Here is a 26,042-nt window from a genome sequence, read left to right as displayed (position 1 = left end):
AAATTTAGCAGCATTAAATCGAATTAACCCTGCACCCGTCCACACAACGAAGCTATTTAGTTCGACACAGAGGTCTCTTTAAATCGATTTCTGTACTTCTCCCCGACAAGGGGAGTAGCGCTAAATTCGACATAGACATGTCGAATTAGGGTTAGTGTGGACGGAATTCAACGCTAATAGCTCCGGGAGCTATCCCACAATGCACCACTCTGTTTACGCTCTGGACAGCAGTCCGAGCTCGGATGCTCTGACCAGCCACACAGGAAAAGCCCCGGGAAAATTTGAATTCCTTTTTCTGTCTGGCCAGTTTGAATCTCATTTCCTGTTTGGACATCGTGGCGAGCTCAGCAGCACTGACAACAATGCAGAGCTCTCCAGCAGAGGTGACCATGCAATTGCAGAATAGAAAGAGGGCCCCAGCATGGACTGATCGGGAAGTCTTGGATCTGATCGCTGTGTGGAGTGATGAGTCCGTGCTTTCGGAGCTGTGATCGAAAAAACGGAATGCGAAGATCTACGAGAAGATCTCAAAAGCCATGACGGAGAGAGGATACAGCCGGGATGCAACGCAGTGCCGCATGAAAATCTAGGAGCTGAGACAAGGGTACCAGAAGACCAAAGAGTCAAACGGACGCTCCGGATCCCAGCCCCAGACATGCCATTTCTACGAGGCACTGCATTCCATTCTAGGTGCGGCCGCCACCACTACCCCACCACTGTCCGTGGACTCTGACGATGGGGTATTGTCGACGGCCGCTTCCCCGAAGATGTTCGCGGAGGGGAAGATGAGGAAGGAGATGAGGAGGACGAGGCAGTCGACAGCGCTTTCAACGCTGATTTCCCCGACAGCCAGGATCTCTTCATCACCCTCACGGAGATCCCCTACCAACCCTCCCAAGGCGGTAACCTGGACCGTGAATCAGGGAAACATCAGTAGGTAAGTGTTTTAAACATTTATTTTGAACAAAATAGGAATGGTATCTTAACAATGGGTTTTTCATGATTAGTTTGCCCTAGGCGCCTTACTTTTTAGTCCTTGCCAGTGCAGCTACTGGAAAATTCTGTCAATATGTCCGGGGATAGAGCAGAAATCCTCCTGGGATATCTCCACGAAGGTCTCCTGGAGGTATTTTGAAAGCCTTTGCATCAGGTTCCTGGGGAGAGCGGACTTATTGCGTCCTCCATGGTAGGAAACTTTTCCGCGCCAGGCTAGCAGCAAGTACCCCGGGATCATTGCCTCACAAAGCATGGCGGCATACGGCCCTGGTGCTTGCTGGCATTCACGCAGCATGCGGTCTTTCTCTGTCTCCGAAATCCTCATCAGAGTGATATCACTCACGGTGACCTGCTTTGAATTAGGGGAATGTTAGTATTGGGACTGATTGCCTGTTTCTTTACATAACTGTAACCGGCCGTTTACAGCCACGCGGTGGAGGCGTGACGGGGCAGCATGCAGGGATCTTTCCCGGGGACAGCCGTGAGGGGGTTGGAACAGAGACAGAGTTCATGCTGGCCGGATTGTCGGCAGTAGGAACTGGCCAACGCTAGGAGCATTGCTTGGAACGTGAAAGGAGGGCACTGCTATAAATTAAGCTTCAAGCAGCCAAAAGTCTACGGCTTGCCATGTCCGCCTGCTAGCCGAATTCCGCTGTCCAGCCCTGCTTGTGTGATCTGTACAGCAAGACCCCAGGCACTCAATGGGAAGGCCGAAAATTCAACCTTGTACTGAGTGCACGTGTGATAGGTGCTGTGCATGGTCTTGTTCACAGAGAAAGACTATATTCATTGTTCGCAAAACTGTATCTTTCTGAGGAATTCACTCCCTTTTTCCCATCCCACAGCTGCGAGTGTTTCCCAAGCTACCCTGGCATCCCCCTCCCAGAGGCTGGCGCAGATCAGGCGCCGAAAGAGAAGGACATGGGACAAGATGATCTCAGAACTTATGGGCTGCTCCCGAGCTGAGACGGCACAGCAGACCCAGTGGAGGGAGAACATGTCGCAATACCAGCGATCACACAGCGAACGGGAGGCCAGGTGGCGGCAGGAAGACCAGCAGGCGACTCATGCTTGGTCTAATGAGGGAGCAAACGGACACGCTCCGGCGCCTTGTAGATGTTCTGCAGGACTGGAGGCAGGAGGACAGAGCCCCGCTGCAGTCTCTCTCTAACCGCCCTCCCCCGCCACAAAGTCCCATCCCCCCCTCACCCAAAGTCCCAAGAAGGAGGGGCGGCAGGGGCCGTGAAAACAGTCACTCCACCCCTGCAGACTGCTCAAGTAACAGAAGGCTCATTCCCAAGATTTGATAAGTCCTTTCCTTCACTCCAAAAACACCTCACCCAAGCCCCCGTCCCAGTTTCATCTCCTAACTGTGTAGTTGTTAATAAAAAATACATTTCTGTTAATTACTGTTTCCATCATGTTCTTTTAAAGGAGAGTGTGTTTGAAGGGGGGAAGGGGGTTGTTAATTGGAGAAGACAGTCACCTTTTCCAGGGTACAGACACGGGGGCAGGTTCAGCAGAAGGTCACACATACATTGCAGTCACTAGGCACCCTGGTCAGTCTGGGAGGTGGTTTTCCTGTTCTGTGTGGGGGGGCTATGTGAGTTTGTGGCAGGGGAGGGCGGTTACAGATCTTATGCAGCGGTCCTTAGCCTGGATGACAGAGCCCCGCAGCAGGGGATCTGTAACCGCCCTCCCACACCACAAAGTCACGTAGCCCCCCCACACAGAGTCCCAAAAAGGAGGGGTGGCAGGCTCCGTTGAAACAACCAGTCCACCACTGCGGACCACTCTAGGAGCAGGAGCCTGTCATTCCTCGAGTTTAGAAGCGTCCTTTCCATCACTACACCCGCTCCCCACCACAGTCTGCGTCCCAGTTTCAACACTTTACCACGAAATCCTTAATAAAGAAAACGCTGTTAATGAACAAAGTTTCATTTATTTTATTTTTAAAGGTGTGTTGGAAGGGGGTTGGTAACTGGAGTGGATAGTCAACATTAACTGGGTAAAGAAACAGGGGCAGGTTCAGCTTCTGTTTAAAAAAAACGTAATAGTCACAGGTTACCCTGGTCACTCTAGAACCTAGCTTTCAAAGCTTCCCGGATGCACAGCGCGTCCCGCTGGGCTCTTCTAATCGCCCGGGTGTCTGGCTGGGCATAATCAGCAGCCAGGCGATTTGCCTCAACCTCCAACCCCGCCATAAACGTCTCCCCCTTAGTCTCACAGAGATTGTGGAGCACACAGCAAGCTGCAACAATGGGGATATTGGTTTAGCTGAGATCAGAACGAGTCAGTAAGCTTCTCCATCTCCCCTTCAGACGTCCAAAAGCACACTCCACCACCATTCTGCACTTGCTCAGCCGGTAGTTGAAGAGTTCTTTTTCACTGTCCAGGGCGCCTGTATAGGGCTTCATGAGCCAGGGCATTAGCGGGTAGGCTGGGTCCCCGAGGATCACTATAGGCATCTCCACATCCCTAACAGTTATTTTGTGGTCTGGGAAGTAAATACCTTCCTGCAACCATCTAAACAGACCAGAGTTCCTGAAAACGCGAGCGTCATGAACCTTGCCCGGCCAGCCGACATTGATGTTGGTAAAATGTCCCCTATGGTCCACCAGTGCTTGCAGCACCATTGAGAAGTAGCCCTTTCGGTTAATGTACTGGCTGGCCTGGTGGGCCGGTCCCAGGATAGGGATGTGAGTTCCATCTTTAGCCCCACCGCAGTTTGGGAATCCCATCGCAGCGAAGCCATCTATGATCACCTGCACGTTTCCCAGGGTCACTATCTTTGAGAGCAGTAGCTCAACGATTGCATTGGCTACTTGCTTCACAGCAACCTCCACGGTAGATTTGCCCACTCCAAAGTGATTCGCGACTGACTGGTAGCTGTCTGGCGTTACAAGCTTCCAAAGGGCTATGGCCACTCGCTTCTGGACAGTCAGGGCTGCTCGCATCCGGGTGTCCTTGCGCTTCAGGGCAGGGAACAGCAACTCACAAAGTTCCAGGAAAGTTCACTTACGCATCCGAAAGTTTCGCAGCCACTGTGATTCATCCCAGACCTGCAGCACTATGCGGTCCCATCAGTCCGTGCTTGTTTCCCGGGCCCAGAATCGCCATTCCACAGCATCAACATGACCCATTGCCATCATGATGTCCACGGCGCGTTGTCCCGTGCTTTGTGAGAGGTCTGTGCCCCTCTCAGACCTAATGTCCTCACCGCGCTGCCATAGCCTCCTCGCCCGATTTCTCAGCATCTGCCTCTGAAACAGGTGGATGATAAGGTGCGAGGTGTTGACAACGGCCATAACTGCAGCGATGATGGCAGCGGGCTCCATGCTCGCAGTGCTGTGGCGTCCACGCTGTCAATCACCAGAAAAGTGTGCAAACTGATTGCCCGCCGGCGCTTTCACGGAGGGGAGGGCGGGAGTGAGAGTTCAATGATGACAGTTACCCAAAACCACCCTCGACACATTTTTGGCCCCAGCAGGCATTGGAGGCTCGACCCAGAATTCCAATGGGCAGCGGGGACTGCAGGAACTGTGGGATAGCTGCCCACAGTGCATCGCTTCCAATGTCGACACTTGCCCCATTAGTGTGGGCTCACAAAGTCGAATTACTGTCCTTAGCGTGGATACACACGTTCGACTTTGTAGTATCGGTTCCACAAATTCGCTTTAAGTAAAATCGAACTACTCTCATAGTGTAGACATACCCTTAGAAGCATTATTCCAGGCTGTCTGCAGATTCGGGCACCATTGCACTGCTTTACTCTCAAAGTTCTCTTCACACCCAGAAGATCTAGAAGCTAGGGTAAGAAAGGAAGGATGATCACAACTCCCCAGAAACCTGTTTGCATCCCAAGGCTGAGAGAACTCCTGCTTTAAACTGTTTACAGCCCTTTCAGTCTCTTCAAGATATTTGCATCTCTGCTAACTGCATCTTCCTACTGAAATGGAAGTTTTTCTTTTTAAAAAATACTGCTCCATCTGGTTCTGTAGGATCTGCATATTGCGATATGCACTGAGGCAGATTTAACAGATCCAGGATTTCTTATCATAGCCTTTTCGGTTTTTGACAATTTGCTTTCTCATAAGCTCTGATAGTAAATCCCCATTGGTGGGGCCTTTAGCTTAAAGAGCCTTTTCTTTAATTTTGTCTCACTGCCTTTTCCTGTTACATTTTTAAGTGGTCTGTACTGCTTCTAATTTCCTGTACTCTATGATGATCTCCCAGTCTTTGCATGTGTACGCATGCACACACACGCAACACTTGCTATCTATTTTTTTTCTTTTAAGTAACTAGCCATACCAAGCAACCTCCCTAAAATTAGTTTGGGCAGTTTCCCAGAACAGTAGTTCTCAACCAGGAGTATATGTACCCCTGCGGGTACACAGAGGTCTTCCCGGAGGTACATTAAATTCATCTAGATATTTGCCTAGTTTTACAACAGGCTACATAAAAAGCACTAGTGAAGTCAGTACAAACTAAAATTTCATACAGACAATGACTTGTTTACCCTGCTCTATGTACTATACACTTAAATTAAGTACAATATTTATATTCCAATTGATTTATTTTAGAAGTATATGGTAAAAATGAGAGAGTCAGCAACTTTTCAGTGATAGTGTGCTGTGACACCTTTTGTATTTTTATGTCTGATTTTGTAAGCAAGTCGTTTTTAAGTTAAATGAAACATGGGGGTACGCAAGACAAATCAGACTCCTGAAAGGGGTGCCTTAATCTGGAAAGGTTTGGAACCACTGTCCCAGAGGATAGCATCACTAGTATCCCCCCGTTTTATACACATTTTTGTTTCTATCTTTAGGTCCTTTAACATAGTATAATTTAAGATTCATTGCTCCTCTGCTTTGGTACAACTCACACAAGGGCATGATCTAACACTGTCCATACCAACTCGGTATACTTAAGATAGGAGTTAATGGTAGAAAAGCATAAGATCTAGGCTTGAGTATGAACACTGACTATATGAATAAAATGTAGTCTCTCTCCAGGAGGCTGTCTCTATATAGGCATTAATTGCATTTCAATTATACCTAAAAGCTGTATCATGTTTTTTCCCCTCCCATACACACACAGATGCTGGGTTTCTGACCATCTTTAAGTCTGGGATCCATTTTCTAAGTAGGTTTGGGAAACATGAAACTAAAAGGGAGTGACAGCACTTGCTAGTGTGGGCAGAATGCAAGCACCCCTATGCACCTCAATCTATACCTATCTATCGCATAGAACTGGAAAGGACCTTGAAAAGTCATTGAGTCCAGTCCCCCAAGTACTGTCCCTGACCTGCCATACTCCTGAGGGCTTGGCTACACTCGGGACTTCACAGCGCTGTCGCGGCAGCGCTGTGAAGCACGAGTGTAGTCGCGCCGCCAGAGAGCTCTCGCAGCGCTGTATGTACTCCACCTCTCCGAGGGGAGTAGCTTGCAGCGCTGCGAGCAAGTGTGCAGAGCTGCAGGCACTGATTACACTAGCGCTTTACAGCGCTGTACTCGCTGCGCTCGGGGGTGTTTTTTCACACCCCTGAGCACAGCAAGTTGCAGCACTGTACAGCGCCAGTGTAGCCAAAGCCTGAGAGTCATTCTAGGCCTCTTCTGAGCACAGTGAAGCGGTGACATGCTGGTGACAAATCACTACAGACAGCCAAACTCATTTGCACCTATAATCTTTATTTAGGATTTGAATCCCAGTCTCCAGAGGTAAAAGGCTAGAGCATTAGCTTACAGCTCCACCTAGCCCCACCCGAGGCCAGTTTAAGTTGTATTTCATCTTGTCTAGCTTTCCCCCTCCAATGTTTTCCAAGCAAATGTTGCAAAGGGGACCACCTACCCAGCAAGCTGCGCTGTCTGGCAGTCAGCCATTTCATGGGGGAGCTGTTCACCTGAACAGCGTGCAGTGAGTTCAGCATGCCTTCACTTCCCAGCTTGGGTTTTGTAACCCAGTACAGCATGGCCACTATGCACAGCTCTCATTTCAACTGCTGCTTTACCAGACTGCTGATGCACATACCACCAGCTCGGAGGCAGGAGGGCAGGGAGAGGGAATGGTTTTCCGCCATGAAAAGTGCTTTTCTGAAAATGGCAAGATTTTGCAGGATTTCACTAGCATTTTTGCAAAACATACATTCCATTCAGGCTCTACTGAAACTGTTTCCCGCAGCATCTTTGTCCTTTTTCAAGATCTGTGCACATGTGCTGCTGCTCTCAAACTGCTGCAGGAACATGGCAAGAGGAAGCAACAGGGGGCACTCTCCTGAATCACCTGAGAGCCTGAAACACAGGACCTTACAGCAGGGAGCACCAGCACATCTCAGTGGCGGTGTCAGAGGAGGTACATCACTGCTTTATTTTGCTGTTTCCAGGTTAATGACTATTTTAAAAAACTTCCATTAGACTGGTGAACTTGTGTGTCACTGCTGAATTCTCGTTTCCTCCTTGCACCAAGGGCCAGAGGAACAGGTCCCTTTGGGAGAAACCATCTAAGGCCAGCAAGTTCACTCCTTTTTCCCCACCATACAGGGCTGTGGTTGCCTGCCCGGCATCCACCAGTCATCTGGAGAATAGCAGTTGCTCAGTGGAAACAATGAGGAGTCCTTGTGGCACATTAGAGACCAACAAATGTATTTGGGCATAAGCTTTCGTGGGCTTATGCCCAAATAAATTTGTTAGTCTCTTAGGTACCCCAAGGACTCCTTGTTGTTTTTGCTGATACAGCCTAACATGGTTACCCCTCTGAAAGTCTCTCAGTGGTGGCTGGAGCATCACTTGGTATGATTGCAGTTTAGGATTTCTTTCGGGGGCATAAGCAACCACTCTTAGGGAGAGTTTAATTTGCATGTTAATTATAAATGTTCCTCCTTCCTGTTTTGGTCTCGAAAGAGTCTGGCATGTGGGACTGCTACTGAAGGAGCCTGGCAACTCCAGCTTGTATTATGGTAAATGGCCACAGCACAATACCAAGTTCTCTTTGCTCCTGTCTTTCTTTTGCTTGCGTTTTTGTTTTGTTTTGTTTTTTTACCCCAGACACTCAATTGAAAAGACAGGCTCTGCAGAGACGGATTCTCTCCCAGCTCACTGCCAGTCATTTCTGTGTTACTGAAATGCAGTGAAATTCCATTACTTTTATATTGAATTCTACACACCTATCTATTTTTTCCCCTCAACAACTCTTACAAAGAGCCTAAATTTATTGTGTGCTTTGGTTGGTGCTGGACTTTCTTAAAGAGGGGAAGGATATAGGAGCTGCTTAATTTAGAAGAGAAGGATAAAGTGACCCCTCACAAAGAACTGTGTGTGGACAGAGCCGACAGGACAAGCTGCAATCATGCAGCTTCAACATTTCTTTCTGTCCACACTGGCAATGCACCAGGATGCAAGGAATGGCTGCAGGTGGAAGCCCCGCCAAGGCAGTCTGATCCAGTGGACGGACGGACAGACGCACACACATCTTCTTTGCCTATTTAGATTATAAACTCTTTGGGGCAGAGACCCCCTCCTTTCTATATGTCCATACAGTGCTAGCATGATGGGGTCCTGATCTAAATTGATCTAGACATTCAGGCCTCTACCAGGTTCATTCACCTGCCAACACTTATATAATTAGATGACAATCTCGATTTCAACATATTGGCTTTTGTTTACCAAAGCAAAGCATGTGAGAATTCCTGTTTTGACTAAAGGAGATTTGCATACATTGCTGTCTACATGTATTAAAAAAGAAAACCACACACATCACGATCCAAACAAGAGTTCTGTTAACTTACCAGACAGGTTAATTGCAGGCATAGAAATTTACAACATTAAGACATATTGGAAAAGTAAGACTCTTACTGATTGAGTATTTTCATTGGCACCTAAGCTCGGCTATTTTATATATATTTTAATTTTGGCTCTGTATCTGGGTTGTCATTCCTTGCCACATTGTATTTAAGTCTAAACATATGTTCAGCAATAAAATACCTTGAGAAAGTAGAATCTGAAACAAGAGCTTATTAGAAACAAGAGATTATATTTCTTTTTACAGAGCCAAAAATCCCTCACAAAGCAACTGTGACACTCCAGCCATGCAGAGTCACGTTAATATTTACCCATGTGCTGGATCCAAGGCAATTGCCCTTGGCTGGTCAAGGTCTTGCCAGAAGAGGACTTTTCTAGATGTTCCATTGAGATTAGCAACTTCTATCCTATTGGTTTCTGAGTCCGTCCAATACAGCTTTTTCCCAATCCAATCACATGCCAGGCCATCCGGAGAAACCAGACCAGAAATAATGACATTCTGCACTATATTCCCAGTTTGGTTCAAGTACGTTTGCTTGATGGCTTCTTCGCTCACGTCTGTCCAGTAAACAATGCCTTGTGAGTACTGAAAATCAACCGCCGCGGCATCTTCTAAGCCGCTGACCACTATGGTGGACTCTGGCTTCACTCCTCCAGCATCCACCAGTCTGACATCCCGACGATTGGCGAAAAGCAGAAGAGGAGAAGCTATGGAAGGGAAAGGAAATCATATTAACGTTACCAATGCGTGCAATTTTAAAGTTGCAAGTATAAAGCAGAGTGTGTGTATCTCTTCCTTGGATGGTGGGAAGCTGAGAGAAGAAAGACTGAAGTTTCACACCAGGACTAAACATACACTACCCACAATACCTATGACCTATTTCAATATACCAGAGTGAAAAGCACAAGATTGGTCAATTAAGGAAAAACAAAGGGGTCCAACTCCATCTATCACGAGGCCTCCCAAATAACTGTAATCTAGATTACATCTATGCCTTTCTGCTCCTCGCATATCATACATCATGGGCTGAGCCAGGTCCAAACATGGCCTGGTTCAGAGGATTTAAAGAGAGCTTCTCGGCTCTCTATGAGCTAAGATCAAGCGTAGTACCTGTTCTTATCAGTTTAATATCTGATATGTCTTTTATTTATGGACAAAATTAGCGTTTCCTAAAGTAGTCAGGCAACATGACTACTTTAAACACCCTTTGGCTGTGCGCTCACAGCCTCCAACTCAATTGAATATGCTCCAAACCACATCATGGATTACTTTGGATGCTCTAAACCTCTGTCAGTCACGAGGCTGGGGTTTGGAACATACCAAGGTCCATGGTGGTTTAGAAGGCACACAACTGAATTGCACGGAGCAGCAGTGCCACATTAAGGCCTAGCACAAGAGCCATCACTAAAACACAGAGCTTAAGATACCAGACACAAAAAACTGAATCTCTGCTACATGAACATGGCTGGAAACCACTCTACTTAGGGGCCTACCAAATTCGCAGCCATGAAAATTACAGCATGGATCATGAAATCTGGTCTCCAGCTGCTCAAAGCAGCACTGCCACCAGCAGCTGCACAGAAGTAAGGGTGGCATGGTATTGTCACCCTTACTTCTGTGCGGCTGCTGGTGGTGGCACTGCCTTCAGAGCTAGGCAGTAGGGCTGTAGCCACCTCTTTCCCACCATCCAACTTCAGGCAGCACGGCCGCCAGCAGCAGCGCAAAAGTAAGGGTGGCAATACCATGACCCCCTAACAGGCTTGCAACCCCCTTTTGGATCCAGGCCCCTAGTTTGAAAAATTCTGCAGAGAAATCACACATCTTTTGTGGGTGGGTCATAGAATAAATAGCAAATTTAGCAGATGTGTAACACAGCCATGAAATTTATTATTTATGCCATGACCAACTCACGAAAATTGTGTGATTTCTCCACAATTTAAGTACACTCCTAACTATACTAGATGACGTGAGAAATCTCTTCAATGTATCCTTCCAACTTTCACTAAAGAAGCAGGGTCTTGTATTCTAAGCCATGGGCACTGACAGTCAGGAGATCTGGGTTTTGCTGCTGGCTGTACCAGATTGCATGGGACCTTCAGCAAGTGCCTTTGCCATACCTACCTCTGTAGGGATATTGCAAGACTCAATTTGCTAATGCTCATGGAAGCCCATAGAGATACAGAAACTATTATTACTGATTGCTATTGTTCACGTAAACTCCATCCCCAATTTAAACTCATGGCTTTGAGGTCCTGTATATCCTCTTCAATCCTCTTCCCAGGATCACTCTTGTCTGCTAGATCACAATAACTGTTCTCCAGAAAGAGTACATTTCCTGCTCATTGTATTACGCCCAACAGCTTCTTCCAGAAGAGGACAAGACCTAGTCCTCCTACAGGACACTCTCTTTCCCAATCACACCAGCCAGTTCATGTTAACAGCATGATTCCCTTCCCTCTGTATACCCCAGGGAGTTAAGGGTATCATCTTCCCTTCTGAGGGAAATAAAAAGCAGAAGCTTGACATCAGACTGGCTCCATAAGTGGCAGCCCAGTGCAGTAATGCAAGCACACAGGGTTGGCCCAATAACACCATCACCAGTTGACACAAATGCTAATATTTCAGAAGTGGGCACCAGTTGCTGTGAGTAGCAGAATTCTGCTTCTACTTAGTTTGCCAATGGTACAGTAGATCTCTACTGTAATCTAATGCAGAACTGTTTTCATTTACCAAACTATTTGTCACCTTGAGTCCTCCATAATTCCACAAGCTCAAGCAACAGCTGCCAGACGTCTATGGTAATCAATCGCTGGCTCCCCGACAAGACCTTCATCATTCCAGCTGATGTTTCTGCCTCCTAAATGCATTCACAGTTGAGATCCAAAAACTTGCCACTCAATTCAAGAAACAAACACTCAAAACAGACCAGCAAGGACAGATGTGTTATCTCATCTTCTATGGCTTCAAGCCTGTCCTATAAATATCTTCAGTTTCCAATTCTTGTTACAGTATATAATGTAGGATAAAGTTAGCTCTTGATATTGCCTTTCACATTCAATTCCTTCTGTACTTTAAAAAGAAATCAGTTTATACTCTATTTTACCAGTTGACTATGCTGGCAGCTTTGTGACATACTAATGCCTCTCTTGTGAACCCTGGCCTCCAGTTACACTCAATCCTCTAATAGCTACATTCATGGCACAGTGCATGCCATTGAAAAGGGTAGACCATAAAGCACATGTGACAGCAGCATATGTATGTGTGTGCAAGCAACTGAGCTCAGTTGATAGATTTTACAACTAAACTTCAGCTGAACTCAAATCATGCCTAAGGATTCAGGCTATTTTTCTTTTTATTATGCATAGTCTATTTAAATTTTTTTCCAAGTCAGGAAAAAGGCTGTTTTATTTTTCTTTTTGGAGGAAGTATACACTTCTGAAAGTAATAAGGAAAATTTAAATCAGCTGGTTGCTTGGTGAGGCTGGGTAGCAAGGAACAGGCAATTGTTACTATGCTTGTTTAACTGAAAATGTAATATCTGTCTTCTAAAGTATTTAACTCAAGAAAGTTTATACAGTTTGAGGAGAATTATTTGTTAGGAAATGAAATCCCAGTAGTGCTTCCATCTCATTTCTAAACTTGCCAAATTCTACCTCCCCGTCGCCTTTAGAACACTAGTTATAAATACCCATGAAAGCCCAACAGGTTGGTCACTGAAACAAAACATGTCTAAAATATGAAATGTTTTTATTCCCTGCAACTCACTGGGTTCTCAAAAGCATGTCTATTTTAAATGGCACAGCATCAAGCCTTCTGAACAACACTCCCACAGGTTGATGGTACAGGAGTCTATTCAGACTTTAAGTTCTTTAGGGGCAGAGAACTTTTCAGTTATGCGTGTCACTTTACATAAGCAGTGGCTATATGCAGCCTGCCTAACACTGAGGTCATCAAAAAAGCACATGCACCGATAAAAAAAAAAAAAAAATGTATGTACCATCTACCAAAAAGTGAGTTTTGGGTGGAAGTAGAGGAGAATGACGACATTCATCTGGACTTTTTCCCCCATACTGAAGACGACAGAGTGACTGTTACAAATACAATGAAGTCACGCAGGCCCAATCACCAGCAGAAGAATTCAACATCATTTTAGCTAAAGATCAGACCTGAACAGTGTCTAATCCAATCAATATTGATATTAACCCAGCTCTCCTTCCCTTTCAACAGGCTCCAGGCTACGGTGAGTATCAGTGGGCAAATAGTGTACAGATACACATTAAATCACTGGACTCCAGCACATCACTTCTCTGCTCCCAACACCTCCTGATTGAAGTGCAGCCACATTGTGTCGGCTATATACACCCAGCAAGGAAAAAACACTGACCAACTTGCAATTGTGTTTATAATTATACAAACTGATTAGTGAGAGTAGCCAGAAATTATTTTTTTTCAAGACAATAAAGATGGATTTTTATTCGGTTTCCATTTGCAAAAAGAAAAGTCACAAGTTAGTAGAACAGGGACAACTGGGGGGGAAAAATCACACCCCCAAAATGGTCTGTTTTGTTCAGTTTAGATTTTGACTAATGAGGTGCAGAAATCCATTTAGGAACAACAACTACTGAGATGAAAATAGTAAATAAATCACTTATTTTAACCAAGATCCATTTTTTGTTTGCAATCCTGCCCCCGGGGGGGGAAGAGAGTTGAGACTCTCCTGACTTTACAAATAGAATCAAAGACAGAAGAAGAGCAATGAGCTGCTCCAAATTCCAAGGCTCCAAGGTGATTAAATCAGGGTATATACCACAATTAAAGATGGTGGCAGTGTTCCGATATAGTAGGAGGTGAGGATAGTACTAAATTTGTGGGGAAAAGTGATCTGAGAGCAGCACACGGAGGATGTTAATCAGATCATCTTTGAAGCAAAATGCCCAAATGGACAATACCGACCTTATTGAAAATCTAGTTAATGGATTAATGTAGTTCTATGCAGCCAACAAAAGCAGGCTTGAAGAAAAATATAACTACTCATCATCTTACTACCTTAACTGAAGTCCCTAAGATGCTGTTCACCATTTGGTAGCATTTACTGCAACAACAATCTTGACATATAACTATTTCATAGTAGTTCAAAAAATAAATGGTGAGAAACAAAGCGAGACTTTTCAGGCACTGGAAAGTCAAAGTCCTACTCTGAGGAACCAGTAGCAGCAACAGATATAAGGTAGACCGGAAACCTGATTTACTGCTGCACGAACAGTAAAAACAAGCTATTTGCCAGGAGATTCAAGGTATTTTCACTGATCTGTTGGGGCACTTCTATTTTTTTCCTCTAACAAAAAGAATTCAGTTTGCCCACAGAACAGAAGCATTATGAAGAGTGACAATGGAAGCTTCCCTCAAACCATGCCGCTTATATGCCTCAATCCTGACCTGCAGGAAATACCTTGAGGAGTGAAAGAACAGTTCACTCTCCAGGACTCATTTGAGTCCTTGTTGTCTGAGGGCTGGTCTACACTACACAGTTAGGTCGACGTAAGACAGCGTATGTTAACCTAATGATGTCAGTGTCTACTCTACAGCCTTCCTCCCGCTGATGTAAGTGCCTTACTACACTAATATCATAACTTCATCTCCAAGAGAGTCGTAAGGCTTATGTCGGTGTAGTTAGGGTGAGGCAGAGTCTGTGTACATACTGCGTTCCTTACATCGGCTGTTGGCTGCCTTGTCAATTGCATGGCAGAAGTCATGAAACTGACAAGAAAGCTGGACAGCTAGAGCCCAGCTGCCCCCCGCTTCTCTGGAGAGCTGGGTGGCTGGACCCCGCTCCAGGTGGCAAATGGAGAAGTGAGAAGCCCCAGGCAGGGAGTGGGGGAGGAGGAGAAAGTAGTAGTTTTTGTTCACTACAGTCCTGAGCTGGATTTAAAATCTACAAGTCAAAGGCTCTGTACCCATTTCCAATTCTTTTCCATCATCCAGTCCTCTGCCTCATGTTTGGGCCATAAAAAAAAAACCTCCATTATTTCTAATGTTCAAGTGAACTGGATTTTTCTCATTTGTTCTAGACATAACAGGATACAATATTACTTCGTGGGGATATTATTGCATGATTAACAAGTCCCAGGTTCTCAACAGAGGATTTGGCTTGTAAACAAAACTATTGTGATCCATGATGCTCCTGACCTCTATAAATTGCTTATTACAGAAAAATGATTTATACTCTGAAAAGGGAAGAAGCATAAACATTAACAGGATAAGTGTGGAGCACAAACTGTTTGTTTATACGTTGTGTGTATTACCACCCAACTAGAGTGACAATACTTTAGTCTAGCTACAAAAAAAAAAAAAAAAAGGATTCTTTTTAATAAAGTTTGAACAGTTCATATTTTTCCTTAATAGGCAATATTTAAAACATCTGTACATAGCTTGAGCTTTCGTGATCCTTTTTCAAATAAAAAAATCTGAAACACCACGAACACTGTATCAAATAAATTCTGAACAGATAGCAGCCTAACGCTGCAGAAAATTACAGAAGTCCTATTCCAGTCCTGAAATAAACGTAATCATAAAGCTACCTCTCAACAACACTTAATTGTACAAGGAGGTATTATACTTTAAAAACAAACAAACAGATTTTCCACTGATAAGAAAAGTATGTGTTTGGCTTCATGTAACTATCTACCCATGTGTGGCTACACCATGAAATAGACAGAAAATACAGATCTGTACTGTTACCTGTCAGCAATGTGTTCTTGGGGAACCAGGGCGCAGTACCCAGCCCGTCTGACTCACAAAAAACCTTTCCCGCCCCCCCACCCCTCCCGCCTCTGCTTGAACCAAAACGGATCAGAAGACAGACTTACAAAGAGCAATGAAAAGGCCGTGGGAGACCCACCTAAACCCCTCCAGACAAGGGTGACAGGATTAAGGAAACTCCCCTAGCTTCATTTGCATTGGAGATGAGACAAGGAGGCATCGCCATTAGCATACAGAATGGAGAACAGAGATTCCAAGGCAAAAACCGCACTGAACTCTGGGACCAGCAAAGCAGGAAAGCGCTGCCTGATGGGGGATCTCTGCTCCAGATGTTAATGAACCCACGCCTGCACACACCCAGCTCAGCAGTTATCAGACCAATTCTAGTAATAAACCCTTTATTGGTATCCAAAATACTGAAGCTGCCTAATTGCATTGTGAGCTCCCTGGAATGAACACAGCCCATTGCCAGGAATGAGCAGTTCCTATTGTCTAGCCTGAACAAAACACCTTTGCTATATTCCCTTGAGCCATCAGTTTACCCATAAACAAATCCAGTGTTCTCCCTTGAACTATTGTTCTTTCCCTATAAAAACCCCTACCCACACTCAAGTAAGTGTTCCGATGCCTGGATCCAAAATCTGCATCAATTCCATTGGGACTTCATCTTCTCCTGACTGATCGTGCTGGGGGCTGTGCCTGTCTCCAGCACTCCAGACCCTCAGCTACCACCACTACCTGGGACCCCCGATCGATTCAAGCTTCACGGAGTGGTGAGAACCCAGCTCACTCTCTCTCTCTAGGTATAGCCTTCTGACTCTGACTTGTGTGATCAGTTAATTTTCTAAACCTGACTTTTATATCAAATGTTAAGTTAGATTTAATATTATAACTGTTGTATTTGTTTGGCTCCCCTATGGTTATTACCTGGCAATAAATAACTTTCATGGTTAAGCTGGTTGCTTCTCTTTCTCTCTCTCCCCTCCCCTTCTCTCCCCGCCACACCCCGTTGGCTTCCTTGTTCGTTCTGCAGCAACGCTCCTCATACCTAAGCTAAAGATCCCTGCAGTTCCCTGTGGGGTCCTGTGGGGTCTGCTCATCAAGTGGGTTACTACCAGAACAATTGTAACATGAAAGTGGGGATAGGGATGTGCTGAACCTGGGGCATATGAGGGTGCAGATTGAAAGTGCTGCTCGACCCAGCCTGCTCAGGCGTACTCTATTCCGGTCCGATGCCCATAGCATATGAGGGTGACAGCTTGCTGCTCAACCCAGCCTACTGAGTCCAGGGACATAAGGGGCCAGCTTGGGAGTGCTGATTAACCCGGTCCTCTCAGACGCGCTCTGTTAATGTGTGCACTTGTTCATCTGATTCCGGGGTACCTAGGTCCTGCAGGATAGCTCCATTGGGAGGGAACTTGCAGAAGTAGGGCTCCGTATGAGAACAAAAGTGACACAAGCAGTACATTGATAGAATCACAGAACCTGCCCCCCTCCCCCAGAAGAGTAACCCTAATAAATGAGCGTACTCCAAAGTAACAGGCAAATCTGGTATCAGTAGCTGCACACTCATTTTTCTACACACTCGCTGTTAAACAGAATATGTGGGGGAAGAATGGTTTATGGTTAAACTGAATTTGGACTCAGATCTGGGTTCAATTCCCAGCTCTGACATAAACTTCAAGAGTGACCTTGGACAAGTAACCTAGGCCTTGTCTACCACTATACCAGCAAAATCTTTTGCATGGACCCAGTTATATTGGTATAGAAGTGCTTCTACAGGTATAGCTTGTGCTGGGTCACTCGACTAACATAAGCTAGATTGGTGTAAGCATGGTTATACAGCTATAACCACATCTATCCTAGGGCTTTTACCAGGATAGTACTGTTGGTAAATAAAAAAATAAACCACACGTTCGACACAGCTGTGTCAATAAAACTTTTAAATGTAGACCAGGCTTTAATCCACCTCTCATTGTAAAATGAAAATAATACTCCTTGCTTTCTTCTGCCCTTTTCTGACTTGTCTATTTAGACTTGAACCTCTTTGGGAGTGAGGGTGGGCGAGGACTGTATCCTAGGGAGTGCCTCTTATACCCTATATGTGCTACTAAATACAATTATTAATAATGTGATTTTGAAGTTATGTAGAGAATTAATTGCTATACTTAAAATTAGATAGACCCCTAAAGAGGAGGCTGGCATACTTTATGGAGTTCCCCCATGGTTAACTTCTATGCTGCCAGGCAAAGCGATTTGGGTACAATTCCTGTGAAAATCCAAACTCTCATTTATTACCATGCAGAAACTCTAAGCTGCTCAACACAGAAACGTGGCTGAATGGGAAATACACCCAAGGGTCTTCTGTGCTCCTACACCGCAGCTAAATCAGATCCTAACACCACTAAATTGACTGTAGAGGTCAGTTATACTTCAGCACGAGACATTCCTCCCTCTTCTCCAAACCTGTGCATACCTTAAACCTGCAGCTCTTGAAAAGGTTTCAGACGAGGCCTGCATAAAGGACTTTATATTCCTACATGCCTAGTGTTTATTCTGCACTCTTTCTGTGTGGTGCCACTTTTTTTCTAGCAGGCTGTGTGGCTCAGCTCATGGGGCCAAGCAGCAGTCAGCCATGAGAAAGGCATATTTGCAGCTAAGTAGACAAGATCTCCTCCAGAATGAAGGGGTTGGGGAAAAAGAGAAAAGAATCCTCAAGAGCTTGGCTGAATCAGTCTGCACAGTCAAAAAAAACCCATGATCACGTACTGAGGCAGACAAGAGGGGAGCACGGCACATACACACAAAAATTTCCTTTTGCATTTTGAATGTGCCTGCTGTATATTCAGTGAGCAAAAGCATTTTTCCTTTTCTTAAAAACCCAAGACTCAACTTTCTGCATCCCAGCCCTGTTTACTGGCAGCTACTACTGTAGAGAGCCATAAATCCATTGATCAACTTCAAAAGACAGATTAAATGCTGATCTTCCCCTAATAAATGTAAAAATGGGAGGCTATCACTTTCATCCTGAAAAAAACAAAATCATTTTCAAAAGGTGAATGAATTCCCACTACAGTTCCAAAGTTATAGAATTTCATTGCTGCAACAGGGAGGCAGAGGGTACTAGTGTGAACAAAAGTCGTGGAATCCAGTAGCGGATTTACCATGGAGCCACTGGCGCCATGGAGCAGGGCTCACACTCCAGGGGTGCCCCGACCAGGCCCACTCTTCTCCGCCCCCCACTCTTTCCTGCGGGGGGCAGAAGCTTGGTGCTCCTGGCAGTGAGGCTCCTGCTGCAGTAGGGCAGCCAAGCTCCCCCTCCCCTGCCTCTTCTCACAGTTTGCTCCCTTCCCGCCCTCCCCTCCCTGCCGCCGATCAGCTGTTTGCCGATAAGCTGTTTGCCGGCAGGGGGGTGGGGGAGGAGCACAGCCGCAGCATGCTCACCTGGGGAGAGGAGGCAGAGAAGAGGCTGGGTGGGGCCTTGGGTGGAATGAGCAGACCTACTCTGACTGCAGAGCTGCGCAGCCAGGCTGAAAAAAGAAGATGCTGCTCAGCTCCTGGGACTTTGCAGCTGGACACCACCTTCTGTGTGCTGGGAGCCATCCTTCATCTTGTACAACAGTGAGTGCCCATGGTGGGGCAGGCAGGCAGGGGGACAGAGACAGTGGGGAAGCAAGGGGGTGGGATGGGGAGGAGATAGAGTGGTGGGGAAGGGGCATGGGATGGGGAAGAGAAGGGGATAGGGCAGGGATCGGCAACCTTTGGCACGCGGCCCGCCAGGGTAAACCCCCTGGTGGGCCAGGCCAGTTTGTTTACCTGCCGTGTCTGCAGGTTCGGCCGATCGCGGCTCCAGGCAAATGGTGGGGCTGCAGGATGAGGGATGGGCTGGCCGCAGCTTCTCGCAGCCCCCATTGGCGTGGAGCGGCAAACCACGGCCAGTGGGAGCCGCAATCGGCCGAACCTGTGAACGCGGCAAGTAAACAAACCAGCCCGGCCCGTCTGGGGGCTTACCCTGGTGGGCCACATGCCGAAGGTTACCGATCCCTGGGATAGGGGAAACGGGGACCCAGCATGCGGATCCCCTTTGCAGCAGCTGGGGCTCCCCTGTTAAGCAGGCCCATCAAACCCTCACCCTGACAAGCCCCACCTCCCCTGCATCTGTACCACCCTGATGAGCCCCCTCAGAAACCCTCCCACTGAGCCCTACACCTAGACCCCCACCCAAATGAACCCTGTAGATAAATCTCTGTATTAAGCATCTTCACATAACTTTCATATGACTTTGTATTATGCCTCTCTTTATAACCCTGTATTAAGCTATTTTCATACAACTTTGTATCAAGTCCTTTGATATAGGAACTTTGTATGAGATCCCTATGTAGAAAAAGTTATAGAAAACTTTGTGTTAAGCCTTGGTATAATGTTATAGCCCCTAAGGATAGTTAAAATAGAAGAAAAAGGTCTTTTTGCAAGGAGTAGAATAAGATTCCCCCTCCCCACACTCCCTTAATCAATTGGCATGTTGAATGAATGAGGTGTGAATGAGCAAGGCGTGGAAGGCAAGCACCTCCAGACAGCTAGTTGGAAAGGGGTTGGAAGCCAGACCCAAGGACAATCAAACTTGTCAAGTGGGCTCACTAAAGAAGAGCAAACATATTGACGGCCTGGGGGAGTGGGCGGGGGGGGGGGGGTGGGTTAGAATCAAGCACCTTCATTTGGAAACACCCTCTTTGAACAGCACCTTCTTTTGGAAACAACCTGTTTGAACAGTATTGGGACAACACCCAGAAGGAAGCAGCACAAAGGACCAATGGACACAGATTTTGAATCTGGTATAGATTTGCATGAGAGGGAAGCTGCTATAAATGTGAGGTGTCTTGCAGAGGACCCTGGGTCTTTTCAACATCGGAGCACTGATCAAGATCGGCAGAAGCCTGGCTCCACCCCTCCACTATCTAACTCACCTGGCCAGTGGAGTTAAGGGGAGCAACTAGTTGGTAACAACAACAAGACGGAGTGTGTGTGTGTGTGTGTGTGTGTGTGTGTGTGTGTGTGTGTGTGTGTGTGTGTGTGTGTGTGTGTGTGTGTGTGTAATATAGATCATATGCATATGATACAGTGTTGATTGATGCATGTATTACCAATGAATGTCGTGTTTGCCTTATTCCCCCTGAAAAGATCCTGTGCATCAACAACCCCACCTCCCCTGCACCCAGACTCCTCCCCACCCCACCGGCTGAGCTCCAACCACTTTCATTTGGTCCCCCCTGCAGACTCCCATTGCCCCTGCACCTCCCTGTGCAGCCAGATCCCGCACTGAGCTGCCTGCACCCAGACTGCCCCCCCAGAACCCTCTTACCCCCCCCCCCAGAGCCCTCTTACCCCCATCTGGATACCCCCACACTAAGTCCCTCTGCACTTGAATCCTGCTGCCGGGCTGAGCCTCCCGGCCCACATCTGGTGTGCCTGGCACAAAAGGGGCAGGGCCCCAGGGTGTTTCTGTGGCAGGCATAGCCCTTGTGCTGTGTCAGGGTCAGGTTCAGTCTCACTGCCAAGTCCCTGTCCCAGAGGGGTGGGGAGGCTGCAGGGTATTCTCCCACCTCCATGCAGCCAGTGGCCTGTGCTCCCCACTGCCATGGTGGAGCTTCCACATTTATTTATTATTTAAAAAAGTCAGAATTTTAAAATATTATGCACAGAATTTGATGCAGAATTCCCTCAGGAATATGGGGCACTGTACAGCTGTGATGGTGGGACCATGAAGGGGGTGCTGGAGAGTAGGGGATCTGTGGGTGGGGGAGCTGTGCAGGGGGTATGGTGTGCAGGGTGCTGTGAGGTTGTGGTGGGATGTCAGCACAAGGGGTCTCCAGGCAGGGGGCACTGGGCATAGGGATCTGTGGGGGAAGTCTCTGGGTGAGGGGGCACTGACATAAGGGCAGGGCACTGGGCAGGGGGGCAGTGTGGAAGGGGCACGCTAGCAGCGCAGGGCTGGGTGGGCCAGTGTGCATCTAGCAGTTTGGGGTTTGTAAACAGTGCCCTTGTGCTGGGCTGAGTGGGGCCACTCCTGCTGCGCTGCGTCTCATTGCCCCCAACCGGCCCCTTGCTCTGCGGACCGCCGCCCATCACATGCCCTATTTCCCCAATTGGGGCCCACAAATATGTTTGGCGCCGGGCCCACAAAAAGTTAATCAGGCCCTGGTGGAATCTGGACTCCTGGGTTCTAGTTCTGGCTCTGCCACTTGTGTACATTTGGGCAAGTCACTCCAGCAGTTTGTCCCCACACTCCAATACACATGGATAAAATCAATCCATGCATTGCAAATGCACCCTTCCCTGTGCTACTAATTACCTCAAAGGGGGTACTGTGAGGCTTAATTAATGGATGTTCACAAAGCATTTCAATATCTTCCAGGGGGAGGTGCCTTGGAGAGCAGTTTTCTACTACTGACTTTAATGGGAGTGCCATATACGAATGAAGGGGTGGGGTCTGGCGGACAGTAGGCCATTAAAAAAAATAGTGCTCCAATGGGTGTTTTAAATGCATGCTTTAAAAGAATATATTTTCTTCTCCTCCTTGTCTAGCAGCATTTGTTACTAATTTCCCCCTCCAAACTGTGAAAGGAAATGTCTGAGCTACCAACCAAGGATTCATTTACACATTTACTAGATTTAGATGGAATCAATGTTTGAAATTCAGAGGGAGAAAAATGATGGTATTTTAAATCTTGTAAGAATACCCAATATTTATATATAGAATTTGTAACAGATGTCAGGGGAATTTTTTTTTAATTTTACTTTTTTTTTTTTTTTAAACAACCTATATTTTAAACTGTTTACATGGTTACACTAAGCACAAACCAGTGCAAAGTAATCCAATCCACGCTAGCAGCCCAAAATATGAAATGTTTTTAGTGACAGCTTTATTTATACACACTAAGTATTACAATGAGTATCATATTGCTGAATACTAGAGACAGCTTGAAAATCAGTGATATATTTGCCAACAGGGTAGAATAAAAAGGAGCCTGTTTGCGTGCAGGCAGGCACCTACCATCCATACCAAAGAATGCTAAGGCAGCTTTAATTATAAATATGAGTAATTTGCCTTTTTTTTTCTCTTTTTTTTTTTATAAATAACTTAAAAGGACACCTGGCTTGGCTTGTAATATAAGAAGAGCAATTCACTTCAGGGCCTTTAAGGTTGGAATTTCCAAGGAGCCTAAGGGATTTGGGCACCTAACTCCCCTTAACACAAAGGTGAAAATTCCAATCTGTATTCCTAGATTAACTTTCCCACATCCAAATACTAGAGGTCAAAATCTAGTTTAGTTGCCAAAGACGAGGTTGGCTGTGTTAGATCTTCATGAACATTTGTGCATGTTGCAGAAACCTTTGCACAGTCAGGCATTATTATAAAGTGACTGTTCAAAAGATGCCAAAGACCACAAGAAGGGCTGTGGATGTGGTGGTTTGCCAGAGGCATATTGAGGGGGACAAGGGGAAAATACGCATCACACCAGCACCTGACCGCACTACACAGACTGTAGTCACCAGGACTAAAACTTACTAAAAATTCAAGACACGGTTCTATTTTATTATGAGCTAGCCCTGACCTTTACTAAAGCAAAGCTGCACAAACCCCAGTAATACAGAAAGCAAGATTGTGATTTGGATGACAGGGCTTCACAAAAGAGTAAAATGCCTGCATTATAATCCTGCACAGGCTATCGGAGATGTCTTGTTCTGCAGGATAATCAGGTACAGCATGTCATTTACTTACACACACACACACACACACACACACACACACACGCAGGTGGGTGGGGGAGATGGGGAATGGGCAAAATTTGGCTCAACCCCTCACTTGCTAGCCACCGCAGAGGATGTCAAATATATGCATCACCAGCAGCAAATTAATATTTCTTTGATCGGGGTGTTGCTAAATCTCACAATATTTTGTGTCTTTCTTAGAGCCCCAGTTCCAAGAGTCATGAATACATGACAGGTTTCAGCGTAGCAGCCATGTTGGTCTGTATCCGCAAAAAGAACAGGAGTACTTGTGGCACCTTAGAGACTAACAAATTTATTTGAGCATAAGCTTTCGTGGGCTAAAACCCAGTGGGTTTTTATCTAAATTTGTTAGTCTCTAAGGTGCCACAAGAACTCCTGTTCTTTTAATTAATACATGAGAATCTATTCTTTCATTTAAAAAAAAAGAGTAATTTTGAAGCCCTAATGGTCAAAGGAAAGCTTAAAGAAATGGGCCTCAAGTATACCCAGAAGGTTCAAAACCCAGAAGACAAATAAAGAATCCCAAACATATTTTCAATCTCATTATTTTGGGGACCTGACTCATGATTTCTGAATGCTTGGGGTTGGCATTACTGAAAGCCGTATGAAAGTTATCAGGTTCAAGTAAGGTTGTCATTCCTCCAGTCCAGACACACAAAAGCTCCTTCTTCATACCACTATATGAAGGGGATTTAATTAAAACCACTCAATAAATAATACAGTTGCTAGCGTTATGGTAGCGCCTAGAGGCAGTGATGAGCTGCCAAAATCTTAACAACCGGTTCCCTATAAAAAGTTCTGATTTAAGGGATGTGCCACAGTATGTATTTTTTGTACCAATAGGGTTACCATACGTCCGTATTTTCCCGGGAGGAATTTTTAAAATTTAAAAATTTCTCCCGGATGGCGATTTAAGAACCAAAAAGCCTGACATGTCTGGGAAAATACAGATGTATGTTAACCCTACCTAAAGTTCTTTTTTAAAAAGATGGGCCTGAACTAGAAATGAGCTCCGTTTCACATGTGTGGGTCCCTGCCACTCCCTGGGGGTGTGCTAGGGTAACCAGATGTCCCAATTTTATAGGGACAGTCCCGATTTTTGAGTGTTTTTCTTATATAGGCTTCTATTACTCTCATCCCTGTCCCGATTTTTTACACTTCTTGTCTAGTCACCCTAGGGTGTGCACATGTATGGGTCCCAGCTGCTCCCTGCCCCCTTCATTGAAGCAGGTGTGCAGGGTTACTGCCCTGGGAACTGCAGGGCACCAGTGGACGTGGGGCCAGCTGCAGACAGGGGCATAGGGCAGGGCTAGTTGGATGCAGGGGGTGCGGGGTTGGCTGCGGGCAGGGCAGGAGGTGCGGAGCTGCCTGGAGACAGGGGGTGCGGGGTTGGCTGGAGGCAAGGGGGTGCAGGGTTGGCTGGAGGTAGGGGCTAGCTGCAGGGGTTGTGGGGCTAGCTGGAGATAGGGGTGTGTGGGGCTGGCTGGCTTCAGGCAGGGGGGTGCGGCAGGGGTTGGCTGGAGACAGGGCAAGGGATGCGGCAGGGGCTGGCTGCGGGCAGGGGGTGCAGGGCTGGCTGCAGACAGGGCAGGGGGTGTGGGGCTGGCTGGGTTTGGGCAGGGCCGCAGGGGGGTGCGGCAGGGGTTGGCTGGAGACAGAGGAGTGCGGGGCTGGCTGGCTTCGGGCAGGGGTTGGCTGGAGACAGGGCAGGGGGTGCAGCAGGGGCTGGCTGCGGGCAGGGGGTGCAGAGCTGGTGCGGGCAAAGCAGGGGGTGCGGCAGGGGATGGCTGCAGGCAGGGGGTGCGGGTACTCACGGGGAGAGCGTCTTGGAGCAGCCCGAGCAGCAGGATGCAGCCCAGGCCCAGCAGAGCAGCCGGGGACCCACCAGGCAGTAGTGGGAGCCCCAGGGCCAGGGGAGCAGCAGCAGCAAGAGGGCCAGGTGGCAGCCCACATGGCTTCCGCAGCACAGCGCCCCCGGCGGCTGGGAGGAATTACACACTTCCCGGCTGGAGCCCATCAAAGCCGCAGCGCCTCCTTGCAGGGAAGCTGGTTAACAACCGGTTCTAAAACCACTTCAAAATTTCACAACCGATTCACGCGAACCGGTGCAAACTGGCTCCAGCTCACCACTGCCTAGAGGCCCAACCAAGATCAGAGCACCACTGTGCTGGGCACTCTGTGGATAGAGAGAGAGACAGAGAGAAAACAGTCCATGCCCAAAGGAACCTACAATCTAAACAGACAAGACTAAGGATGGGAGGGGAAACTGAGGCAGAGATATGAAGGTACTTGCCCAAGAGTACACAGCAGGTCGGTGGCAGAACTGGGAATAGAACTCAGGACTCCCAGTCCGATCCACTAAACCAGTGGTTTTCAACCTGTGGTCCACAGACCCCTGAGGGGCCACAGACTATGTCTAAGACTTCCAAAGGGGTCCACATCTCCATTCGAAATATTTTAGGGGTCCACAAATGAAAAAAGGTTGAAAACCACTGCACTAGACCACACTGCCTCTCCAGAATAATTTCAATGTATCTTTCCAATTTTAACCAACATTTACAGTGGCATTTTTTTATAAGTATAAAAAGTGGGTCCTAAGAATGTAATGTGGGTAATGGTTTTGGACTGTGTGTCTGGGATTCTCCTCTTCTTTCCTCGCCTCCCCGGGACTATGCAAATCTAGTATCTTTATCAATAGT

The 26,042-nt window shown here is 46.8% G+C and overlaps 1 protein-coding gene and 1 pseudogene across 7 annotated transcripts in view; one reads left to right on the top strand and one right to left on the bottom strand.

Moving 5' to 3' along the window:
- Positions 1-26,042, bottom strand: part of LRP5 (LDL receptor related protein 5) — a 266,220-nt gene that overhangs the window by 193,935 nt on the left and 46,243 nt on the right. For all 7 annotated transcript variants that reach the window (XR_006177230.2, XR_010600468.1, XM_024109654.3 and 4 more), the window contains exon 2: positions 9,104-9,500. Coding sequence is in view for 5 of the 7 variants with exons in the window: in XM_024109654.3 (XP_023965422.1) it covers positions 9,104-9,500 (397 nt within the window). In the remaining 2 variants the exon portion in view is untranslated. The remainder of the gene's footprint in view (positions 1-9,103; positions 9,501-26,042) is intronic.
- LOC112060248 (U2 spliceosomal RNA) lies at positions 9,862-10,002 on the top strand (annotated as a pseudogene).

Source organism: Chrysemys picta, chromosome 4 (assembly GCF_011386835.1).
Source record: "Chrysemys picta bellii isolate R12L10 chromosome 4, ASM1138683v2, whole genome shotgun sequence".
NCBI classification, from domain to species: Eukaryota; Metazoa; Chordata; order Testudines; family Emydidae; genus Chrysemys; species Chrysemys picta.
Note: the sequence above shows the minus strand (reverse complement) of the source record. Positions and strands in the feature narration are given on the sequence as shown.